General features: G+C 44.7%; 1 protein-coding gene across 1 annotated transcript in view; it reads left to right on the top strand.

The window, feature by feature from the left end:
• Positions 1-15,428: 15,428 nt before the first annotated feature.
• The window catches only part of FAM117A (family with sequence similarity 117 member A), a gene marked incomplete at its 5' end in the record, with an annotated part of 42,979 nt that continues 32,124 nt past the window's right edge, over positions 15,429-26,283 (top strand). Inside the window, one exon of the mRNA XM_082678723.1 lies at positions 15,429-15,624. Within this exon, the coding sequence (XP_082534849.1) occupies positions 15,429-15,624 (196 nt within the window). The remainder of the gene's footprint in view (positions 15,625-26,283) is intronic.

The raw sequence follows: 26,283 nt of genomic DNA, 5'->3' as shown, positions 1-26,283 counted from the left end.
CTTCTGCCGTTTGTAAACTGAGGGTCATTTCATTTGTTGGGAGATGCTTTCCCAGGAACTGGGGCCAGGAATGGTTCTCTCTGAGTCACTTACACATGCTCAGTCAATCTCCCTTGTGACTAATTGTACCCAAATGTGAATCAACTGCCAGGGTGAGGGATGCGAGCTACAACTAGGAAAATAATTTCTCTATTTAAGGTAAATCAGCACATAACATGGTCCAAACTCACAACCCTGCTCTTCTTAGTCTTGCTGTAACCAACTGCGATTACTGACCCAACCCAATCTCAGAAGTTAAGGATGATTTTCTTACTAGTCTGGAAATTATTTGAGGATGAGTGGGCATCTGGTCATTTTTTTTTACCTGCCTAGCCTTGCCAGTAGATGTCACTACACCAGACCACATTCTCCAAAGATAGGCCTGGAAGGAAAGAGAGGGCTTCAGAAAGGCCAAGTCCAACCATCATGACCCTATTCTCCCATGGCTTCCATTAATAACTCCAAACTATCAGGAATATGTATATACATGGTTCCAGACAGTACTAAGGCCTGAAATCAGAAGGCCAAGACCTCAGGTTCTGGGCAGAGTCAGAGTTCTTATCCAGAGGCCTTCCCCAGATTGGGTGGGGCGCACAGCTGCTGTAGGAAGGGTGGCAGGGTGAGAAGACCATTTAAATGGGGGGGGTGCACATGATAGACTTATCAAGGAACAAGAGCCATAGGCTTGGGGCTGTTCCAAATGTCACTGTGGGGCTGATACCTCAGGCAAAGCACTCCACCCACCCTCCACCCCTGCCCCTCTGTCCATACTGACAGTGTCCATCCCTTGACTGAGGGCTGCCAGGCTGGGGCCGGTTCATCAGCTTTGGGCCTCCCCAGGGCCAGCCAGACATAGCCACACCATGCCAGGAAACTGGGAAAGTTCCTAACAGTTCAGACTATCATTACTGTTCCCCTTCAAGACAAGTATAAGCAGCATTAATAATCTGGGGAAAAAAGCTCTTCTGTAAAGACTTTGGTTCCATGATCTTCTGTAGGATAAAGACTGAAATTCTTACCTGGCTGCAATGACTGCATGATCTGCCCTTTGGTTAATTCTCCAGCCCGTCCCACACAACCTCATTCTCTGGGCTTTAACCTCATTGGCCTTCCTGCAGTTCTCAGGAGTCCCTGGTTCCTTCCACCTCAGGATCTTTGCACATACTCTTTACTCTGTCTGGAATGTTCTTTCCTCATTCTCTTCTTCACCTCTTTCCACTAATCCTTCAGCTCTAAGGTCAAATGTCATTTCCTCAGGAAACTATTTCCCGAAGCTTCCAGACTAGACCAAAGCCCTTATTTCTATACTGTTACAGCACCCGGCGTTTTTCTTCATAACATTTGTCTCAGTTTATAATTATATATCTATTTATGTGACTGTTTGGATTCTTTGCTTCTGTCCTCCCAACACATACCCAGACTAGGTTTCATGAGAGCAGTGTCCATTTTACTTACCATTGCATTCTCAGCACCCAGCACAGTACATAGTGCTTAAGAGGTACTCAGTAACTATTGGATGTATGAAAGAATGGCAATAATAATGATAAATGAAGGAAGTTAGACAACATAGCATTACTCTCGTACACACATTCATGTAGCATTTGTATATGAAATATCGTGTCTAATTCTGGTCACCCAGCTCCTAAGAAGACATATCAGAGTCCAAAGAAAGTTATCTAAATTGGTCAAGGGGAAAATGGAGGTTACCATATGAGGCAAAATTTTAAAGATTGTGGAAAGATGGAAGCTGAGACTATGATCCGTGCATATGAAAATATAAAGGGGATAGATGCAGATTTATTTACCAAATCCGAAAAGTCAGTGCGAAGGAAAATCTTTCAAAAACTAGACTGTGGACTCCCCAGAGAAGAGACTGTGTGTTATTTATCTCTATATTCCCAGCACCTAGCACGATGCCTGGCACATAGTAGGAGCTCAAGAAATGTATGTTGAACTATTTTGTTGTTGAAGCTTAAAAGAGGTAGGCTTGGGTCTGGGGATAAAGTAGAATACGATTTTCACTTGGGAAATCCCAGAGGCAGAAAAGTATGAATAGGGTCAAGAAGGGTTCCTTTACATGTATGGACAATAGCTATACAATAGACTATTTCAGGGACATTAGGGCTATTCAAGGCCCATCCCTTGACCTTTTGAGATCATCCTTATGAAGGGCAATTACCATACACTCTCACAAAATGCATCTTCTCTCCACCAACAGGGACAAAACTCTAAACTATAAAAAGCATTGATCTCACCCTGCCTCTCACATTGTTATCTCCAGTGCCCTCCAGACTCTTGGGCACATGCCCTCTTGGTTCCCTGGGCATATTCTACTCAGGTTTTCACCAAAGAAGGGAAAATCCCAGAAGGTGGTGCCCTTCAATCAGAAGTAAAAATGGCTGCATCTCTCAGGGCAACCAGAGCCTGGGGCTGGTATTCCTGAGCCCACAGCAGGGAGGCCAATAGCCCTGGTTCCAAGAATCCCTGCAACCAGCCTCCCTGGCATTTAGCCTTCAATCCCTGGCACTTACCCGCCACCCCCCCCACACCCCGGCCCCTTAAGCAGGGACATTTCAAATAATTTTTCTTAGAGCCATGGAGGGTTCAAAAGAATTCTCGTACATTAAAAAAATAAATCCTCCAAAAACAGCTATTGAGCTGCTCATCCTCACTTATTTCTTCCCTCTCCCAGCAGTGTGTGGCTTAAAGTAAAGGTTGAGGATTTGGTTGTATGTTCATTTCCCAGCCAGCTCTGCTGGTCTCATCCTACCTGGTACCAGAGCGGTAAGGGCTGTATCATCTCTCAAAGATGGGCCCGAAGGCACAGGCATCAGGAAAATACTTAGACTCTTGTCAATGGTGTGCTGATGCATCATGGAAACTAGTCCCAGGGGCTTCCCCTGTCTGACATTCCCCCCCACCCCCTTCCAGCAGCCTATAAATCACTAAGGATTAAATACTGTCTGGAGGACCCTTCTCTCCCACCCTTATTCTGGGGCTCCCTGCCAGGCAGAAGGCTGCAAACTAAGCAGGGAGAAAAAAAGAGAATGGGCAGCAGGCAGGGGTGCCCATCATTTATCAACCAAATGCAGCGGTCAGTGGCTCTTTCCAGCAGCTCTCTGGCAGGCTGGGCAGGCAGTACAGCCAGTGTTTTGTGTCAAAATGGAGAGCACAGTCCGGCAAGAGTTCCCCTTATTTGGCTGTCCCACCCCGGACGTAGGGAGTCAAGGGGTGAGCCCCTTTCTTTTTTTTGGTTTTGGTGGGTTCAGAATTAAACCACACTTTTGGTCCTGGATAGAGTCTGACTTCCTTCCCACCCTTTTCTGCCAAGTCTTCCCTAGGGCCTCCTCTTGTAGCTCCTCTTTTGACCCCAAGAAGAGCTTTCTCACTTTACTTGGCACCTTACAGAAGTTTAAGAGTCCAAGTTCCAGAGCTCTGGCAGTCTTTCTTAAAGGGCAGCACCACTGTTCTACCTCCTTTGATCGTCTCTGGTTTCTCCTAAATGGAAATCCCCCAGCTTCCCCATCTCTCTCCTTCCCCAAGGTAGGAAGCTTGGAGAAAGGAAGTGCATTTAGTCCATGCTTTTTTCAAGGAGGAGTTCCAAAAAATGTTCAACTCCCTCACCAAGAACAGCTGGAACCTGCCAGACTCACCTCCATAATTTCTGAGCACTGCTTCTCTGCGCTATAAACAAAGTCAGAGTTCTAGAGAGTTTAGGGCTAGGGGAGGGGACAGGGAGGCAGGGAAGTGGGTTATAGGATCTGGTCTGTATTCCTAACTCTGACCTTCAACTTCTGGATAAGGGTGGACCTCTAGGTCTGCATCCCTCTGACCTAGTCCATTGAACCCCCCAGTAGTGGTTATACACAGTCTTTGAAAGCAGATGAACCTGTCTTCTCTAGCTAGATAACCTCCAATACATTTCCTAACCTTTCTGAGCCTCAGTTTTCTCACCTGTGAATTGGGGATAGTTACACCAACTGGATAGGATATAATAACTAGGACTGAGGGTTAAATGATATTATGTATGCAAATTACTTAGCCTATAGGAAGCTCCCAGAAAGCAGAAGTATTCTTTTATGCTGTGTAGTTGGGGCATATGGTCTATAGCATCCTAATTATATGACCTTCTTTCCGGGGCCCTGATGTTAGTGTCTCCACAGGTGGCACAAGCTTCTTGGGCATTCTGAGGAATGCAGACCCACCACAGATTCAGAGATCCCAGGAAGAATTTTTGGGGAAGAATTCAAAATTGGGTGTATATGGCCAAAAAATTAACAGGGTTGAGATCTAGACCCTGACTTGACATTCTGGGCAAACACCCAGTAGGTCAGAGAATTGGATGGAGCTTCTGGGTGGGACTTCCAAGGAAGGTGCCAACTTGTATGATACTATCAGAGTGGCATGGAAGAAGTAAGACCAAGCTGCTTCCTACCCCAGCAGAATACATGCTACTTTGTAGATTACCAGGCCTTTGCCCAAGTTGAATAGAAGCAGGGGTCACAGAGGCCACTGGTGGAATGTACTGGAACATTCCAGGCCCTTCTGCTGCATAAGAACACAACTCCTCGAGGCTCTGAGCCATCAGGGTCTTCCAGGAAGAATTGGATACAAGGTCCTCACCCTCCACCACGCATAGCAAGAAATCACCTGCTCTGAAAGGAGCATTATTCTAAGTGCCTCCAACTTACTAAGTGGGAGGAGTGTTAATCCAGCCCTTTGGGACTTTTTCACTAAATAGAGAGACTTGGCTGCCAAGGCCATTTTGTTGAGCCAGAACCTTCTTGTGGAATAGATGTGCTGGATACAGGATATCCACAGGAAAAGCCAGGAATAGGCGCCTGATCAATCAGGGCTGAAGAGTTGGATGGGATGTAACCAGGCTTCATTTTTTTCAGTCAGAAACAGATTTACAATGAAGCTAATGAAACTTAAGAGTCAGATCCCCTCACTTACACAGAACCCTTCCAAGTCCTCCCTAATTCTATAATTATTTTACTATTTAACTTAAAGAGGAACCCCCAAATTATATAAGTATTAGACCTCACAGAACCTGGAGCCTTCCCTACTTTTAGTCTGCAGGGCTTTTATTTATTTTTTTTATAGTGTTGCTTTATTTATTATTTATATATTTGGCTGCTCTGGGTCTTAGTTGTGGCACGTGGGATCTTTTAGTTGTGGCATGCGGGATCTAGTTCCCTGACCAGGGATCAAACCCGGGCCCCGAGCATTGGGCGCGTGGAGTCTTAACCACTGGACCACCAGGGAAGTTCCTGCAGGACTTTTAGCCTCAGTCTTCAGGAGTGATCAGAAACATTAGTTGGAAAAACAACCAACATTGCCTCAACATCGCCGGACGCAGTGGCTTGCACTAGTAGCTGACAAGAAATAACAGAGCAAATGGGTCCCTTTGCTCAGAACTGGGGAGAAAGGACAAACATATATAAAATGACTGAAGAGGAATTATGAAGCTACCCATAAGGTAGCACAAAATAATGGGCTAAAAACCGAATACTTAAGTCCTGGGGGCATCATTAGTGCCTCACAGGGTCAGCTGAGTAATGCTAGAAGGACCTGAGGTCTGATTGGAAGTTGAAGCTGGTGATGAAGATGGTGGAATTGCAGGGAGGGAGGGGGAATAACATATCCAAGTTTCAGAAGATAAAACTGAGGATGCATCTGTGGTGATATTTTACAGTTGTCTATTACAAAAGCCCTTTAGATAATATTCTTGGCTCTGAAAACAAATTCTGAGCCTATGCCCTAGGACTGAAGGAAATTAAACTAGAGACCAACTTTCACATCACTTGTCCCTTCTGTTATATTTATAATGTATTTGGACTGGATTTCATGGTACTTGATTCCTGATTTGGCGCATGGTGTGAGGGGAAGGGAAAAGGATTAGGTGTGGAATTAGATGAAGAATGTTTAGGGTATTGTAGCTTATTTGCTCCAGAGGTCATTGGTTTTTTTTTTGTTTTTTTTTTTTTTTTTTTTTTTTAAGTACGCAGGCCTCTCACTGTTGTGGCCTCTCCCGTTGAGGAACACAGGCTCTGAACGCGCAGGCTCAGCGGCCATGGCTCACGGGCCCAGCCACTCCGCGGCATGTGGAATCTTCCCGGACCGGGGCACGAACCCGTGTCCCCTGCATCGGCAGGCGGACTCTCAACCACTGCACCACCAGGGAAGCCCGGGTCATTGTATTTTTGAGGCTGACCTGGAGAAGGTAAATGGGGACAATAGCAGAGGAGAGAGGTCTAAAGGGGGTGAAACGAATAGGCCTTTTGGTTTATATACAGTCTCCTGAGAATGTATGCAACCAGCATCTCCTCTCCAGAGACTTTACTCTCTGAGGGGCCTGGGAGTGTGTAGGGGATGCAGACTCTTCCCACCGAGGTACTGCTCTAGAAACCAGATGGTCCCTCAAGGTACCCATAATCACATGACACAGCAGAACTAGTTTATTTTAATTCATTTTTTGTGAAGCACCATCTGCATGCTGGTCACAGTGCTAGGTGTAGTAATTAGCCTGAGGACAAAGACACGCCTGTTCTCCTCAGGAAACTTACATATTTTAGTGAGGAGGACACTTTTTAAAAATGAAGAATGCTAACCTGGGTATTTCATAGGTCAAAGAACCAAATCTTATGTCTTTCACAGTGAACTTTTATGGATATCATGGGGGTAGGTATATCTTTTTCATTAGATGTTCCCTTAAAAGATTAGCAGGGTCTGACATACATCATAAATCTCTCATCCATAAACATATCTAAATCCTTTTTTTTTAAACAGCTTGATTGAGGCATAAATTATATACCATAAAATTCACTTATTATACATGTATAATTCTATGATTTTTATTAAATTTATAGAGTTGTGCAACCATCACCACATTCCAGTTTTAGATCATTTCCATCACCCCAAAAAGTTCCATTGTGCCTGTTTGCAGGTCATCCCTGCTTCTGCTCCTAGCCCTAGGTTCCATTGTGCCCATTTGCAGGTCATCCCTGCTTCTGCTCCTAGCCCTAGGCAGCCACTGATCTGCTTTCTGTCTATAAAATTGCCTTTTCTGGATAGTTCATATAAATGGTATCATACGATATGTAGTCTTTTGCATCTGGCTTCTTTTACTTAGCATAATGTTTTTTAAGGTCCATCCACATTGTAGCATATATCAGTAGTTTATTCCTTTTTATTGCTGAATAGTATGCCATATAAATCTTTTGGAAGTTATTTATTTATGTTTTGAGGCAACACTGACCAGGATGCAGGAGCCCTGGTCTCCTGTCCTGCCTCTGATTTGCCAAGTGGCCTCTGGCAATTCATTCCCTTGTCTCGGCGCCCACTTCTCCATTTGTAAGATGAAGGGACTGGATCATATACAGTCTCTAATGTCTCTTCCAGTTCTTCCAAAAAGATCTACTTTGTATTTTTCATGGAGCGCCACTAGGTCCTGTATTCCAAAATTTTGATGTCTCTGATCCCACATTTACCCTTTACCTATTTTAAAACATCCAACAAATCCTTTATTGTTAAAGATGAGGAAGTTTCAGTTTTAAAAGGCTGCAGCTTAACAGGAAAATTTGATTCCCACCGAGAGGAAAAGAAGAGTTAAGGAGTGAACATCACCCAGTCTGAAAGAAGGAGAATGAACAAGTGAGATAACTAAGCAGAGGATAGAAAGTAGTGGGATGCAACAAGGGACAAAGTGTGTCAGAGTACCGAAGGTCAAAATCCAGGCCACGGTTACCTCGGGAGTAATGGGGCAGGGATGCAGGGAGAGGGAGGCCACCAGAGTGGGAGAGAGGTTGAGGGCTAGGCCCCCCTCCCTACTCTGTTCCCATAACCTCATTCGTTCCCTCAATACTCCTTCCCATTCCCTCTCAGGCTGCTCTGCTCCTTTAGCTCTGACCCCATTTCCTCAGGATCTCATTCCCTGAGGAACTGGGCCTGACATTTCAGACAGAGGCTGAGGGAAGGAGGTAGGTCAGAAAGAGACACTGTGTGTCTATGTCATTTTATTTTTCATTTTTATCATTTTGGAACCCAGGGGCCAAAGACGTAAGTACTCAGACATTTACCAGGAAGTTCAGAGATAGTCCCCCAGGTACCAAGGAATGTCAAGACTTCTCTAGTCCCTGCTGAACAAGTGCTACTGAGTATCAGATTCTGAAGGGTAAAAATGGTGATTTAGAATTTCCATTCTTGTTGGTTATTATGGCATAAATGCACAGGGTGAGGGTCAAGGTGCCCTGCAAGTAGGGCCGGACAGCGCTTTCGGAACTGGAAAGCTGCTCTTGGCTATGACAGCCCCAGCCTTCTCTTAATTCAGTAGCCAGCAGGATAAGGCCTCCCTGTGGATCCTCTGATCTTCCAGAATTCTCCACAGCCTTTCATCCTTGGTAGTCCCTCAGACTTCTGCAGCTTTGAAGACCCCAGGCCTTATAGGGACTGTTTGGGGAGGGGCTGTATCTCTGACTCACACTTGTAGGAAAAATAACTCCAATTCCTTGAGTCTTCATTTATTTGTGACACCTATGGACATCCCAAGATCAGGCTGGAATCAAGGGACTAAGCATTTGCTGTTGGAACCCTCTAAGGCAAGTAATTCTCCCATAGATGAAAAACAATTTATTGATATACTTGGTGTAGGTAATCCTCCACTTTTGATGTTTTTGAGTGCCTGCCTCTGACCTCCCTGAAAGCAGGACCCAGCTCATGTCTCAATCAGAACAGCATCTAGACCACTTCTGCTTACAGGCTTCAAGGCCTGCTGGGCTGTGAACTCCAGAATAGGAAGTATGTCTCTGAACATTATTGTCATTCCTTAGTGCCTAGCTCTATGTCTGGCACGTTGTGGTCATTTAAATAAATTTGTGACAAGTGAATTAATTAGTGACAATTATGTTGATAAAGATGATAGGGGGACAGTGACAAAGGTTTTCTTGCAAGCTAGAAGATGCTTTGTAAGGCAAGACATCTTCCCTTAGCATGCAGCCTTCTCAAAGCCATGGCCTTTTTAATTGGAGGAAACAGACAGGGGTTAATCTTCAGATGAGGACTTTATCCTCCCATCATGCCCATGCCAGGAGAAGCTATCAGTGATAGAGAAGGGAATAAGAGACAGCTGGTTGGGCATGATACCTGGGTAAGGAGAGGACAGGGATCTCCTCCACATGCCTGCCTTTGCATTCCTCCGGCTAGGTCAACTTAGTGTCTTTTGCCAGCTTATCAAGAAGGACCACGACTCTCTGGATTCAGAAGATCCAATTCTTCAGCTGTGCCACCTCCATCAACTCTTCTTCCACTGTCCAGGCTCTCTACTCCTGGTACTTCGGCTTTAGAATAAAATTTAAACTCCATATCCTTGAGACTACCCACATTACCCTTCTCTCCAAGGGAAGAATGCCTCTATCCAATAATATGCCATTTTATCTTTTTTAAAAAATTAATTTATATTTGGCTGCATTGGGTCTTCGTTGCTGCACGTGGGCTTTTTCTATTTGCGGAGAGCAGGGGCTACTCTTTATTGCAGTGTGCGGGCTTTTCATTGCGGTGGCTTCTCTTGTGGAGCACGGGTTCTAGGCGCGTTGGTGTCAATAGTTGCAGCACACAGGCTCAGTAGTCGTGGCTCGTGGGCGCTAGAGCACAGGCTCAGTAGTTGTGGTGCACGGGCTTAGTTGCTCCGTGGCATGTGCGATCTTCCCGGACCGGGGCTTGAACCCATGTCCCGTGAGTTGGCAGGCGGACTGTTTTTTCTTTTTACTTATTTATTATTTATTTATTTATTTATTTTTGGCTGAGTTGGGTCTTTGTTGCTGCCTGCAGGCTTTCTCTAGTTGTGGTGAGTGGGGGCTACTCTTTGTTGCAGTCCGTGGGCTTCTCATTGTAGTGGATTCTCTTGTTGCGGAGCACGGGCTCTAGGCGTGTGGGCTTCAGTAGTTGTGGCTCAGGGGCTCAGTAGTTGTGGCACACAGGCTTAGTTGCTCTGCGGCACGTGGGATCTTCCTGGACCAGGGCTCGAACCCATGTCCCCTGCATTGGCAGGCGGATTCTTAACCACTGCACCACCAGGGAAGCCCTGCAGGCGGATTCTTAATCACTGTGCCACCAGGGAAGTCCCGCCATTTTATCTTCAGAACAGCTCTGTGAGTTTGATGAAGCACAGTTGATTCTGCCATAGAGAAAGGAAGCCATTTGTCCAAAGTATTTCAAGATTCCTCACTCCAGGGCTTTTACCTCTAACACACACTGTATGGCCCAACCAATAAAAATCACACATCATCTTCTAAGACTGCCTGAGAATTTACATGTTGGGTCCTAAAATGCACAAAGTTGTCAGGTAAGAACAGATTTCAAGAGACTAGCTGGCTCACACTTTGGCTCTCAGGCAGGTTGGTGGTCTAGAAGTTGAGTGTTTGTTGGGAAAACACTTGAATCTGAAGTCAAAAGACCTAGGATGTTAGTCCTGGGTCTGCCTTTTACTAAGTGGAAAATCTTGGGCAAGTCATCTAGCCTCTGTGACTTAGCCTTCTGTAAAATAAGGACAATAATATCTGTATTTTCTACATAATATCTGCATTTTCTACCTATTGTACATGTAATATTCTACCTATTTTTTTGAATTTTATTTAATTTATTTTTTTATACAGCAGGTTCTTATTAGTCATCAATTTTATACACATCAGTGTATACATGTCAATCCCAATTGCCCAATTCATCACAGCACCACCCTCACACCCCCGCGGCTTTCCCCCCTTGGTGTCCATACGTTTGTTCTCTACATCTGTGTCTCAATTTCTGCCCTGCAAACCAGTTCATCTGTACCATTTTTCTAGGTTCCACATATATGCGTCAATATATGATATTTGTTTTTCTATTTCTGACTTACTTCACTTTGTATGACAGTCTCTAGATCCATCCATGTCTCAACAAATGACCCAGTTTCATTCCTTTTTATGGCTGAGTAATATTCCATTGTATATATGTACCACATCTTCTTTATCCATTCGTCTGTCGATGGGCATTTAGGTTGCTTCCATGACCTGGCTATTGTAAATAGTGCTGCAATGAACATTGGGGTGCATATGTCTTTTTGAATTGTGGTTTTCTTTGGGTATATGCCCAGTAGTGGGATTGGTAGATCATATGGTAATTCTATTTTTAGTTTTTTAAGGAACCTCCATACTGTTCTCCATAGTGGCTGTATCAGTTTATATTCCCACCAACAGTGCAAGAGGGTTCCCTTTCTCCACACGCTCTCCAGCATTTGTTGTTTGTAGATTTTCTGATGAAGCCCATTCTAACTGGTGTGAGGTGATACCTCATTGTAGTTTTGATTTGCATTTCTCTAATAATTAGTGATGTTGAGCAGCTTTTCATGTGCTTCTTGGCCATCTGTATTCTTCTTTGGAGAAATGTCTATTTAGGTCTCCTTCCCATTTTTGGATTGGATTGTTTATTTTCTTAATATTGAGCTGCATGAGCTGTTTATATATTTTGGAGATTAATCCTGTGTCTGTTGATTCGTTTGCAAATATTTTCTCGCATTCTGAGGGTTGTCTTTTCGTCTTGTTTATGGTTTCCTTTGCTGTGCAAAAGCTTTGAAGTCTCATTAGGTCCCATTTGTTTATTTTTGTTTTTATATCCATTACTCTAGGAGGTGGATCAAAAAAGATCTTGCTGTGACTTATGTCATAGAGTGTTCTTCCTATGTTTTCCTCTAAGAGTTTTATAGTGTCTGGTCTTACATTTAGGTCTCTAATCCATTTTGAGTTTATTTTTGTGTATGGTGTTAGGGAGTGTTCTAATTTCATTCTTTTACATGTAGCTGTCCAGTTTTCCCAGCACCACTTATTGAAGAGACTGTCTTTTCTCCATTGTATATCCTTGCCTCCTTTGTTATAGATTAGTTGACCATGGGTGCGTGGGTTTACCTCTGGTCTTTCTATTCTGTTCCATTGATCTATGTTTCTGTTTTTGTGCCAGTACCATATTGTCTTGATTACTGTAGCTTTGTAGTATAGTCTGAAGTCAGGGAGTCTGATTCCTCCAGCTCCATTTTTTTCCCTCAAGACAGCTTTGGCTATTCAGGGTCTTTTGTGTCTCCATACAAATTTTAAGATTTTTTGTTCTAGTTCTGTAAAAAATGCCATTGTTAATTTGATAGGGATTGCATTGAATCTGTAGATTGCTTTGGGTAATATAGTCATTTTCACAATATTGATTCTTCCAATCCAAGAACATGGTATATCTCTCCATCTGTTGGTATCATCTTTAATTTCTTTCATCAGTGTCTTATAGTTTTCTGCATACAGGTCTTTTGTCTCCCTAGGTAGGTTTATTCCTAGGTATTTTATTCTTTTTGTTGCAGTGGTAAATGGGAGTGTTTCCTTAATTTCTCTTTCAGATTTTTCATCATTAGTGTATAGGAATGCAAGAGATTTCTGTGCATTAATTTTGTATCCTGCAACTTTACCAAATTCATTGATTAGCTCTAGTAGTTTTCTAGTGGCATCTTTAGGATTCTCTATGTATAGTATCATGTCATCTGCAAACAGTGACAGTTTTACTTCTTCTTTTCCAATTTGTATTCCTTTTATTTCTTTTTCTTCTCTGACTGCCGTGGCTAGGACTTCCAAAAGTATGTTGAATAATAACGGTGAGAGTGGGCATCCTTGTCTTGTTCCTGATCTTAGAGGAAATGCTTTCAGTTTTTCACCATTGAGAATGATGTTTGCTGTGGGTTTGTTGTATATGGCCTTTATGATATTGAGGTAGTTTCCCTCTATGCCCACTTTCTGGAGAGTTTTTATCATAAATGGGTGTTGAATTTTGTTAAAAGCTTTTTTTGCATCTGTTGAGATGATCATATGGTTTTTCTTCTTCAATTTGTTAATATGGGTTATCACATTGATTGATTTGTGTATATTGAAGAATCCTTGAATCCCTGGGATAAATCCCACTTGATCAAGGTGTATGATCCTTTTAATGTGTTGTTGGATTCTGTTTGCTAGTATTTTGTTGAGGATTTTTGCATTTATATTCATCAGTGATATTGGTCTGTAATTTTCTTTTTTTGTAGTATCTTTGTCTGGTAATATTCTACCTATTACATGCCTATTGTGAAAATTAAATGAGATGATGTACGTGAAAGCTGTGAAGTACTAGACAAGAGTTAATTTTAACATCTCAGCCAAATTGCATCTTTGGAGACTCTTTATGTAAAATGTACATAGTAATCCTTCTATGTTCATAAGAAAGTTTTAAAAGAATAGAGATTAGTATTTCATCTCTGGAGTCAGGCTGCCTGAGTAACCTTGGGCAATAAGTAATCTTGCTTCAGTCTGAAGACTCAATGAAGAGGAGATACTACCCATCTCACAGGTATCATGATGAGAATCAAATGAGATAATGTATGCAGGATGCTTAATATATACCTGGCATGGAGAAAGGAACTCACTGAATGTTATCAGCTACTATTACTGATTTTATTAATGAAGATGTGAGGCAGGGTGGTGCAATAAGATCTGATAGAGATCTGTGCTAGGAATCAAAAAGATTTACCTTTTGGGGCCTTAGTTTCTCTACTGGCACCATAATAAGAATCCATGGTTTTCTTTTTCCAGATTGTCATGGGGATTTAAAAAAAAAAAAGTATATGAAGACTTTGAACTAATTGGAATTGAGGAATGTTATAAATTGCAAGATATTTTTTAAAAACTGAGTTAAGTTTATAAAGACTGAATTTTCATCAGTTCATCAACTTTTGTTCATTCCTACCTGCCTTTGGTAAAGTTGTCCTCTTCATGGAAAAGGAGTACAGCATCTCCCTGTCAGTAAAAAAGATTTCAAATGTCAGACCTCAAAGTAAATTTTTCAAATCTGCAAGGATATACTCTTTGCAAAGAAAACCTTTCTTTAGGACGTTGCATTGCCTCAATTTGTTCTCTGTACATAGGCTGATTTTAATATTCATCCAGTTCATGAATTTCCACTTTGGGTATTTTCTGCTTTCAATATTTAATCCCAAGAATGACCTCTCCTTGCCTTGCAGCACGCTCCCAGATTACCTCCTTTTCTCTGATTAGTTAGTATGGCTTCAGGGAATACCTTCATTTTAACGTTAAGCCGGGCAAAAACAGAAATAGATAAATCTGTAGCAAGATCAAAAATAGATATCATGGCTAAATATAAACCTGGAGGGAATTATCTAATTATTTGGATGGTCCCTTATCACAGACAATCCAGGGTTGATTGCCTTTCACTTTTTCCATATAAGAGAACAAAATGGTTAATGAATACCACGAGTAACAATTTTTTCTTTTGAAGAGTAATAATTTTAAATAGTAACTTAAACCCTCTTTTCTTCCCCAAATCTCATCATGTATATTATAGTATATGATTTTCACAACTGCGTGCATTCTTTTTGGGGACCGTCCAGTCTCATTTTGACTTGTAGGTCAGAGAGCATTGAACTGGGAAGACCAGGACTTGCTTATGGAGTCACTGTGCAAATTTGGTCAACTTTCTCAGTCACTTTGTTCCTTCCACTCTGCTGAGCTAGAGTTGGAAGGGACGACTCTGCTCCTTTTCAGTCTCAATTTAATTTACAGGCTAGCAGCTGCTTTTTTTTAGGTTGGACCAACACCAAGTAAGGACTTGGAAATGTGAAGAAAGACAAATGTGGTGTCATTTGAGGCACAGTAGCCATTAAGTTCACGGATATAATGCAAATCGCATGCAAATGTTATGAAAACTTGGCATTAATTTGTAGAAACTTACTTTGGAGCTTGCAAGCAGCGTTGAGATCCTATGAGGATTCAAAACTAATGTTTTTAGGTTAAACCAAAAGTAAGGCTTTTTGAAGTTATTGGTTTCTCCATACTTGCCGGGACTCAACTGCTGAAAGTTTGACACTCCTCCCTGCCCCCCATAATGATTTCACTACGGCTTGATTCCATTTTACACCCGGTCCCGCTCCCGCTTAGCCTGACGTCACGTGATATCGTATTTGCATACTACCTGGGACTGGGTGTAACGCTCCCCTTTTCTGCGTCTTCTCATTGGCGGCGCCGGAAAACCAGCCCTCTTCCGGACGGACCAATCAGCGGACCCTCGGACGTGGGACAGCAGGCAGGGGTGGGGTGGAGGTGGGGTCTTAGGTTGGATCGCTAGGCATATCGACCAATCGTCCTCTGGTGTGGGAAGATCAAGCCGAGGATTGGTTGGGAGGAGGGGTCTGGGGATCCGTAGGCCAATGAGGGCTCTGGGCTGAGGGGGGGCCGGTCTCCACCTCCTAGGGCAGATAAGCAGCAGCGGCGGGGGTTGGGGGGCTGTGTGGGGCTCACTGTGGGGCCGAGGCAGGCCGACAGTCAGGCGGGCGGGCGATGGCGGGGGCCGCAGTGGGCGGCAGAGGCGGAGGTGCCTGGGGGCCGGGGCGCGGAGGGGCAGGGGGGCTCCGGCGGGGCTGCTCTCCCCCAGCCCCCGCCGGCTCCCCCCGAGCTGGGCTGCAGCCGCTCAGGGCCACCGTCCCCTTCCAGCTGCAGCAGCCGCACCAGCGCCGGGACGGGGGTGGCCGCGCAGGTGAGTCGGGCCTGGAGTGGGTGCGGGGGGGTGAGGGGAGCCGTTGGGGGAGGGGGGGCGCGTGACTGGGGGAGGGGTATGGGGAGAAGTGTGAGGGGGAAGTGGATGGGGCGAAGGAAGAGCAAGGGGGTCGTGCAAAGTCTGCGAGGACGGAAGGAGCAAAAGCAAGGAGTCGTGAACGCGGAGTGCACCGCCGGGACAGAGTGTGCAAGGAGTCGGGGCCGAGAGGTGAGGGAAGGAACCTGGCAGATGGAGGCTGGCTTTGGGGGCGTAACCGAAAAGTGGGCAGAGGTGTCGTGTGGGGGTGAGTGGAAGATGCAGGGGTGGCAGCGAGGTGTGAGGAAGGAGTGAGTTGCGCGTGATGGGGGCGCCCTGTGTAGGGTTTGAGCTGGAGCGAGGAGCCGGTGGGCGCTGGATGTCTGCACGGGAAGGGGGAGGGGCATGGAGGAGAGCCCCGTGGAGCTATGTGTTAGTTCTCCAACTTGAGTTTGGCACCAGCATCCCGTTCTGCAGCTCTAGAGTTCCTTTTCCCACCACTTCACGTGGGCTTCCCTTTCTGCCACCTCCTGGAGCTGATTTCTTCTGAGCCGTTGGAATAACTTAGTTTAACGGCTTTTACTACCGTACAAACGCTCCGCTCCTATTCCCTACATTCCTCTTGGTTGGCCCAGAAGTTGTATGTTCCCAGATCACTGACCTGCTTAATATGGCTTCCAACCATTGCGTGTGTGTGTGTGTGTGTGTGCGTGCGTGTGTGTGTGTGTGTGTGTGTGTGTGTGTGTGTGTGTGTGTGTGTAGAACCTGAGTAGTTTGCCCCCTGCCTTTCCCTCCTCCCCCCATCAAGGCTGTTTTGTCCTGGGCATGTCAGTCAACGTGGCAGTGGGGTGAGGGCTACATTCAAGTACATTGTGGCAAATACCCACACTTGCTGAACAGCACCAAAAAGATGTCTTGATAGCAGCTTAATAATGTGGTCGATATGGGGAAACTAGGGGAGCGCAAGCTTAATCTTGCTTTCACACTCAAAGTTGTAATGGATCCCCTGCAAATGCAGGCAGTTAGGAATGGGAAAAGGAACCTACTTGCATGAGGAGGTTGGCAAGAAGTTGAAAGTGAGACTTGCATTTGATTCACACCAAATGTGAAAAGATCACTGCACACTTCCAAAGCCTCAGGGTCTACCAAACGCACAAAAGTCATGGTCCCTGCCATCTGATGGTTAATGACATTCTCTAAAGCAGAGTTTCTTGAGCTTTTTGTGATTACTAAACTTAGTTTCAGCACACCCCCTCCTGAAAGTATAGCTGCTACGGTGCCTTCCTAGGTAGGAATGGGATTAAGAGGGTCTCTGAAGTAGAAAATCCAAGTCTGTCTGGACTTCATTGTAAATGATAGCATTGCATCTTGGAACGCAGAAACTTGGTCAAATCTGGTAGCAAGATGGTAACCAACTAGTAAAAGTATACCTAGAATCTGTAGAGCAGGGCAATGCCCAGATAAACTCATGCCTTTCATGAACTGCTGTAAAGCAAACCAGAAGACTACAAACCTGTTGGTTTTGTTTGTGCTTCCTTGGAGTCCAGGGAAGTTAGTAGAACAGCAAGCACCTGAACCTTAGTTGCTTTTAGTAGAAATCAACAGAAAGCCTGCCTGTGTATTAGTTGGAAATCTATTAGCGATCATATTTTAACAGCAGTTATTTTGTGTCTACTATAGAACTAATATTTAAAGGACAAACACTGGTGGACACTGTGGAAAGAAGAGTGTAGCTTTGGATGACTGGGTTCTTCACATGGCCTGTTCCTTTTTTAGGGCCAGGGAACCCAAGATACTGGTAAAAACATAGGAAGCTAGAGCTCTGCACAATTTGTTGGGTGATTTAAGGCAGATTGGGTGATCTCTTGCTTATGGATTGGGCTGATGGATTGTTTCTCCACTTATTAGTATCCCAGAGACCCTAATAAGGCACTTACCTGGTCTGTAGTGGGATTATCTATAGTTCTCAGTGAGACAGGAGAGAGGAAAGACAGGAGGAGGAAAGAGTGGCCTGAGCCTGTGGAGTTCTTTGTGGCCAGACATTAAGGAGATGTTCCTGGCCTTTGGTTTGGGAGCACATCAGGTCTTCTGAATGTTAACTTTTACCTTTATGTGTGTTCAGATTGTTTCCATTCCTCGGCCTTGAGAAGTGGCAGAAGTGGTTTCCTTTGGGCCCGTAGGATATATGTGATAGAAGTAAAAGCCTTGCAGTCATAAACCCTTAAGAGAATGGCTTTGCGTGCCAGTTACCTGGGTGTTGAATCCAGGTTCTACCTTTTACTAGCTGTGTGGCTTGGAGGAAGTTAAGTAACTTCTGTGCCTCAATATTCTCATCTGTAAAGTGTGAATAATAATATCTACATCATAAGAATCAAATGAGTCAGTAACTATAAAGTGCTTAGAACAGTGCCTGGCAAGTAGAAGGTACTCTGAAGTGTTTGCTGCTGCTTATATTGTTGTTATTCTCTCCACCCAGCCAAGGTGAGAGCACTGTTGGCCAGAGCCCATTGCCTTTTCAGGCTTCAAAGAGCAAACCCATATTGGTCTGAAACCAGTACTGCAGGTTTCAGAATTTCAGGGCCTCCCCTTGCACTTTTATTCGCTCATCTTTTAAAATGAGCTTTCTAAACAGGGCTGTGAAACCCAACTGTTTAAAAAAGCATGTGAGCTGAGACGGAGTTTTAGGAACAATTAAGTGTCGTCACTTTCTGTTTCCCATCTCAAAGTGACGTAGTGCTCAGGGCTGTGCAGTTATCTCTCCACCACACACCCTGTTGTGTTCTTGACTAGGTATATTAGATGTTGTTTTAAAAAAAAAGAGTTATGGTGTAAAGAGCAGGATTTACCTTCTGTGGCCATTTATCTGTAAGGGATGTCTTCATAAAGTGAGGAATGGCTTCATTTTTACAAGCCTGGGCGAGGGGTGTGGAAGGTAGAAGAGAGTGGAGAGAAAAATGAAGGTCAACTCTAAGATGCTAAGAGCTACTAGTGGGTAACAGAAATCTAGGATAAATTTCTTACTGCAATTTCCCCTTTAATTAAATTCTCGTTTATGTCTTTAGTCACTTGGAGGCTGCTGACTTTTATATTCTTCCAGGACCACTGATGATGGACAAAACGGGGCTAGGAGGTGAATTGTTCTGGGTTCCAGTCTTACCTTTTCTGTTTAGTGTCTCCATATCCATGTCCAGAAGCTAATGTTCAATACAGCTTTGCAAGTTCTTCTCTAGTGGACCAGCCCCGCTGGCCAGCTGGGTGCTGGGGGGGTCCAGTGCCTCCTCTGCCCACCAGACTCTTCTTAAACCGGGGTTTGGCATTATGGCCTGCAGACCAAATCCAAGCCTCTGCCTGTTTTCGTAAATAAAGGTTTATTGGAACACATGGAGCCCTGCTCCTTCATTTAGGTATTGACTGTGGCTGCTTTTGCACACTGACAGAATTTGAGTAGTTGCGCACAATGACAGAGTTGAGTAGTTGTGATAGAGACGGAATAGCCCACAAAACCTAAAATATTTACTACATGACACTTTTCAGAAAAAAATTGGCCTACTCGTTGTCTTCAACGATGTTCCTGACCAATATTCCTATTAAAAAGATGAGTTTCAAATGTGTGTAGTATACACCTCTGCAGAAAATCCTAAGGGGGTAAAGAAAACTAAGAAGCCTGTATCCCCACTCATATTTTAGGGAAAAAGAAAGGGGGATCATCAGCTTCCAGTCAGTTCTCAATCTTTATAGAAGATCAGCACATGTGAATCCATGCTGCCCACCCCCACCCTTGTCAGGTGACATGTGTTCGGTAGATATAAACTAGTTTGGATTTACATAAAAGCTTAACTGTTAGGCAAATTTGCATCTCCTCCCCTCTTACCCTCCTTCCAAATCTAACAACCCACAACTGCAGTGAACATATTTCAAAATCAGTTGGAAATTACTTTAGGCTTATCTCCTGTTTTGGATTTTTCTCCTTACCTTTTATTTTTCTGAACAGATCATTGAGAGCTAGTGGTAGTCATGGCTGCCCTCAAATACTGACTTCCTCACAGGGACATAGGAAGGGTTTATTTCAAATGTCCATTAGGTTCTCCAGGATGGTTGTCTCAATGAATGTAAGGCAGCATTGTTATTAAATGCTATTGGTAATTATTAAACTCCTTTCCTTGCAGTGCTCTTGTAAACTTAGTCCTTAGGGGATGGGTGTTTAGAGAGGTATGGAACCACATAAAGGAGGTTGCTTATTAGAAGCTCTCATCAAACCATGGTCCTTGGTTTGAAACAGCCTGGAGATTAGAATAGAGTGTAACTTTTCTATGCCACGGAGCCATCTTGCTATAATGAAGCTTGGGCTGCAGTTAAAATCCTTTAAGAGCTACAATTGTGCTTTGAAAACCTGTGATTGAGGCAGCTTCTGTTTGGGAGGCATCAAACACCAGGCACTTCCCAGCCTGACACTGCTAGCTTGCTTTTGACAGCTTTGCTAGCACTAGGCACATGGTCAGCAAAATGCACTGCTGAAATATCTGACTCTTAAATGTTATCACCAATGATGGCATCTTGAAACTGGGGGCTAAGGTGCCTAACTACTTTATCTTTTTGGTACCCAAAGGAGAGTGCGTCCATGTGTTTTTCAGTATTTTGGACAGTAAGGGATTATACATACGGAAGCTCTCCACAGGTCACATAGGGCGAGGATTTTTTAAACCATTTGAGGTCAAATGGAGAAGGGCTGAGAACAACAGTGGGGTGTGGCTGTAAGAGGGCATTGTTCTCTCTGGTTCTAGATATAGATTGTCCTCTAGAAAATTTGAGGCGGGATTGATTGCAAAATTTTCATAGTTGTGGTGGCAATATGAGCATTGCCAAAGTGGTTGGTGGGCTTTAATAGCCAGAGAACACTTTACCTTCATTTTCTGCTAGTTTATAATGAATGATGTGATGGGCACCAAGGCCACACTATTCCTTGGCTCTTTTTTTTTTTTAATCTATTTATTTTATTTGTTTTAGTTTTGGCTGTGTTGGGTCTTCGTTGCTACGCACAGGCTTTTCTCTAGTTGTGGCGAGCTACTCTTCGTTGCAGTGCGTGGGCTTTTCATTGTGGTGGCTTCTCATTGTGGAGCATGGGCTCTAAGCATACGGGCTTCAGTAGTTGTGGCACACGGGCTCAGTAGTTGTGGCTCATGAGCTCTAGAGCGCAGGCTCAGTAGTTGTGGCACACGGGCTTAGTTGCTCCGTGGCATGTGGATCTTCCCGGGCCAGGGCTCGAACCCGTGTCCCCTGCATTGGCAGGTGGATTCTTAACCACTGCGCCACCAGGGAATCTGAATGGAGCATCATCCTCTGGATTCTTACAGCTCTCACATAGAGCCTTGGTGCCAAAGGATTCAGACTTTAGGGTGTGACATATTCTGGGGGCAGGCCTGGTTTTTGAGTTCTTATTGACACTATCATATATATCAAATGCTATATGACAGTAGGTCAAATGCTTTACTAGACTTACCTGGGCTTACTCTTATTCCACAGGCAGCTTGGAGCCCTTTGAAAGGGCTGGAAGGGAAAACCTTGTGTTTCCTTCCCGTTTCAGAGTGAAGGTGGGTGACCACCAGCAAGTTAGTTTAGTGAGACTGGACTGTCTCTTCGTGAGTTAGTAAGTTTTATCCCCCTCTGAGATGGATAGAAGAGGGAGCAGGGAAGAGTGGAAGCAAAGCAAAGTTGAGTGGGGAATCTGGTCAACTTTCCACCTCTGCCTGAGTTGAGTCTTCACAGAGGGCTCCATTATTTGGTTTGCTGGTTTATGAATTAACCAAACATTAGCCAAATCTAGTCACATTGTTGGGTCCAAAACAAATTCTGATCTCAGAGAGAAAAGCGTTTTGGATTATATTTGAAGCTGTAAATTATCTGTTTCCAGTTCCTCTCCAGTTGTGTGGCGCTTGTGAAGGGGCTCTTGTTCTTGAGAACAGCTGTCTGGTGGGAAGCTCTGCACAGCTGGCTGCTCTCACCCAGGATTCAAGCTCATGGTCCTCAGTGAACCTCCTGGTTTTGAAAATTCTTCCTGGCACTTTGTTTTCTCCTCCACACTTTTCCTCAGGGTCGCTACAAAGCTGAATGCCCAGCTTGGAGTCATTTAAATGTTTATTCTTAGGCCCTGAGTACGCCTCAATCGAATTTTACTGTGTGGGAGCACCATAGCCAATCAAGGGTGGCTTCAACAAACTTAAAAGAATGCTATCAAAGTATTTCATAATAGAAAAACTTACAACTCCAGCCCCTGGGGAACCTGGAACTGAAGTCTGGACTGTGTGCAGACACTTAACCTGCCCTGCTCTTGAGCCCCAGACAGCTGACACCAGGGGTGGCGAGTGCCTTGGGCTCAGCTCTGCCTGCACATTCTAAAAGGGGGGAGGTTGGGGGAGGCCTGGGAAGACTCCTCCGGGGGCTTTGGTCGACCTGAAGCGGCAGGCTTCAGGGGTGGGGGAGTTTTCTCTCAGAGCCTGCCTGAGTGTGGCTTCTTAGAGTTGGGCAGTATTTGGCAGGCAGAGTGATAAGTTTGGGGTGCCTCTTCTCTGACCCTGTACTCCCTATCTTGCAAATGGTGGGTGGCTTTTCCGGGGGGAGCTTTGTTAATGAGCGTAGGTCTAGATTACCACCTGCTCTGCCGCTTGCATCCCTCATCATCTGATCCTAAATGAAAACATGCAGGAGAGCATGGAGGTCTAACCTCCTCAAGAGGCAAAGGTAGGATTAAACATACAACTCTAAAAGCAAATTACTAACATGTGCACCAGTGAATAAAAGATAAATTCAAGCTGGAGGAGGTATAGAGTGAAGGAATATTCAGTGTTAGTTAGGGTTAATTAGAGAATTACTGAGATGTCTCTAGTAGGCTTTTTTTTTTAATTGGCCAGTATATTATTCTCCCTACCATTAAATTAAATTTTTACTCTCTCCCTTCCCTATTGAAAGTGGCACTGGTGTGTCCTTGTTTAGTCAGCTGTGTACTTTAACTTTCTCAGATCTCTTTAGTCCCTTCTGCCCCATGCTGGAAATTGTGTGCCTGCCTTTTTAAAAGGTAGGCACCTCATGTTTCAAGTTCAAGTGCAATGGAACTCACCCTGCAGCTTGAACAGATTTGAGTGTTTTTGCAGAGGGAGGGCCAGGGCAGATGGGGATTGTTGTGCTCAATAAATGCTTGTTGGATGGAGTTGCTGGAAAGGCAGCAGCGGTGGGGAGAGTGAACCACACTTCCCCAGGCTCATTTGAAATGGTTTTTTCCACTTCTGGCCCCCACACTCTGTGCCCCCTTTATAATACCCCTCTTTAGCTACTTACAAGGCCCCCCCACCCTGCCCGAAGTGTTAGTGTTCTCTCTTCAAATCACTGGTCTCCCATTCATCCTGGTCATTGGGCTCGAAGCCCAGCTGGTGGCGAAGACGTGGCATTTCCATGGATGTCTTCGCTAGGCCTGTAGGTTCTGTTCGCCGCACACTTAAAGCCAGAGGGTGAGCTTGGGCCGTTAGTTACCAGGTTGATCCATGGAAACAGCCAATGTTTAGGATTTTGTTGTGATTTTGTAAAAGAGCCAGAAGACCTGGCTTTAGGCTTATATGTGGATATGGGTGAGAGGCCAAGGAGACAGATGAATGCGGGATGTTCTTTCACTCCAGGTAAATTTGCACCAAATTCCTAGTAGTGCTATAATGTATAGCAAAGGAAAGCAGGAAAACAAAATCTGAATTAGCAGCTTTTCTAGGCCAGGGTGCAGAATTGCCTGTTGGCTTTAGGGTGGTTTTAGAGGTATGATCAGGCAGGAAGCCCCCCTTCCCAAGCCAGGCACCATCCTTTATATGAAGCACTGCTGATTCCTCTTCTCTTTTCCCCACCAAATGGGGGAAATGCTGGAAAGAGATGCTCACTGTCACTCCCCAAGCCCTGATACCTACACTGTCATCCATGGAGCCTGTGTTCCCCTGCCAACCACGGGCCTGGTGGCTTAGTCAAAATGGTTTTATAAACCTGCTCAGTTGTGGGTAACTTTGAACAGAATGAAAATGTGATTGCAAGGAAAGAAAGGCAGCTTCTCTTCCCTCCTCCCCCCTTCTCTCCCCAACCTGCCACACTGCCTTCCCTTTAAGAGTTTTCTGTGCTCTATGCGTGTTTGATCGCCCACACGGCTTTGAGAGCTGCGGCTGATAACACATGCGCTCCCTGCCCTACACCTGCAAGCTGGCTGAGAACCTGACGCCCAGCCCCTATTTGGGGATTGTCTTTGTAACTCATGCCCATCAGATATGACACACAAATTGGAGTTGAGGGTGGAGTGGATAGCATTTGGCATGACAGAGGGGATGCAACCAGAGAGCTTTCACAATATCATGTCGTCTGGATTTCGAAGTTGGGGAGAGGAGGCCCACGTGAGGCCATCCATGTGGTATGTGCACATCTTAATGCTGAAGGCAGCCCCTGGGCTCTTTCTCATTAGAACCGTAATCCTGGGGAGTTTTGTGTTCACAGGAGAAGTCTAAAGCAGCTGCTTCTGTGGAAAGGAAGAGTCTGTGGATCCCAACCCTGGAAGGCCCCAAAATTCATCTGCATTTTTCAGGGAAGCTGAGAGTGTGGATAGTGTTAGTTTTGACAACACGTTCTGCGTGTTTAGCTCTTTGTTGCTCGCAGTCGGTACCCTGGAACGTTTCTCATTCAACCTTGCCACAGTCCTGCAGGTGCAGGTGGCATTTGCTTGTTTTTGCAGATAAGGAAACTGAGGCCCCGAGAGGAAGTGACTTGCCCAAGACCATGTGACTAATAACGCCCTTTTGCTCCTGATCCAGGGCTCTTCCCACATATGTGTGCAGAGTCTGTGGGGAATTTCTCCTCAGGCTGGCATCCTCTGCTGCCTGCCCAGCACACACCCGGCCTATTTCCCTTCTGCTTATATACCTGTATTCCAGGAGCAAAACTTCATTTGTTTAACTGACCAGAAGAGAATTGGAGAGGAAAATGGGCTGCAGAGAAGTCTGTTTGTTCCTTTAGCACCCCATAAGTAACTATCCACTTGGTTCAGCTGATTGGAGGGTGATGGTTATTACATTATATGTGTGATGTGGTGACAGCTTTTGAGTGTTTCCAACTGGTTGTAGATATGCAATTTCCACGTGGAATGAGAAGCTAACCAGGGACAGCTAGGGCCCAGGAGGCAGGGTTTTCCTGCCTCGGTGGGGTCATGGTCATGGTTACTGAGCTTGGGGCCATGTCAGGGAGATACTCTTAAGATGGAGCTTACAGGAGAGGGTGTTTTTCTTCTGTGTGACTATGTGGAACCCCCCAAAAGCACTCAGGAGTAAATGTGGGTGGTGCATTTCTGTGGTGGGGGGGGCTAGGTGCAGGTGGCATTGTGTCATAGGTGACACTTTAGTCCTCCATGTAGGGGACGGCTGGTCCAGACCTCCCCCACCCCTGCCATACTCTGCCTGGGCGTGTCTCCCTCTCCTAGCTTTAGGTTAACTGGGAGTGGAGTCGTTGTGATACGTGATAGTGCCTTTATGAGACAAGTGTGTGCCCACTAAGGGGACCAGAAGGGACTTGAACTCAGGAGAAAGTTCCAACTAGGGACGTGGTGTCATGGAGAAGTGCCTGACCTGCTTCATAGAGAGGGTTATGGGCAGCTTTTACCTCCTTATTTCTCTTACAAAACCAGATTTCGTGTAGAATTCTTGAATATTCTAATAACCATATGCTTATGTGGAACCTTCCTTTCCCAGTTATTTCCCAACTGCATGAGGTAAAGCCCCATTATAACAAATATTATAAAAATGATTCTACATAATAAAGCTATTTCCATGCTTCATCTAAATGCTTTTATTGTTGTTTTTTGTGGTTTTTCTCGTTCAGAGGAAAAGAGTGACCAACTACCTTATGTAACAAGTACTTTTCCTGGTCCCTGTCCGTGTACTCGTTCATCTCTAAATCAGAACACTCGAGGGCTTGCTGTTTGCATTGGAGGCAGGGAGCGGGCAGCAGGGCTGTGGACCCATCACCAAGTAGCACGGCCCCCTTACTTTCTTTTCGCCTCGAACCTCCCACCCTCCTGTCCCTCCTGATTGTTTACAGACAGACCACCACACAAACCCCAACCAAGGACAGTGTGTGTATGTATCTGGATGTGAGCGTCTGTGTGTGTGTCTTGAGTGTGAATGTGTGGGTGCTGGGTGTGAATGTAGGGGAGAGCATGTGTATGAGTGTGTATGTGAGGAAAAGTGCATGTGAAAGAAAGCAAATGATAAAGCAAACGGGTCAAATGTTTAAGAATAGGCAAATCTGGGTAGAGGGCATATGGGTGTTCTGGGTACTGGTCTTATTCTTACATCTATATGTTTGAAATTATTTCCAAATAAAAAGTTTTAAAAAATGAATATATGCTAGACTAATTTGACTGTACCAGGAGTTCTTTAAAGTTTCTTCTATCATCCTTATAACATCTCTTATTCTCCCCATTTAACAGAAAGAACAACCGAAGCCCAGAGAAGTTAAGTGACTCGTCTTGAGTTCATGTAGCACACTGAGGCGGAGGCAGGATTTGGGCCCAGGTATTGACTGTTATAGTAGGAGACTGCAGCTTGTCCCTGCTGC

Source organism: Grampus griseus, assembly GCF_964374135.1.
Source record: "Grampus griseus genome assembly, chromosome: 20".
Classification (NCBI taxonomy): Eukaryota; Metazoa; Chordata; class Mammalia; order Artiodactyla; family Delphinidae; genus Grampus; species Grampus griseus.
The sequence above is the reverse complement of the archived record's forward strand: the minus strand, read 5'-3'. Positions and strand labels throughout refer to the sequence as shown.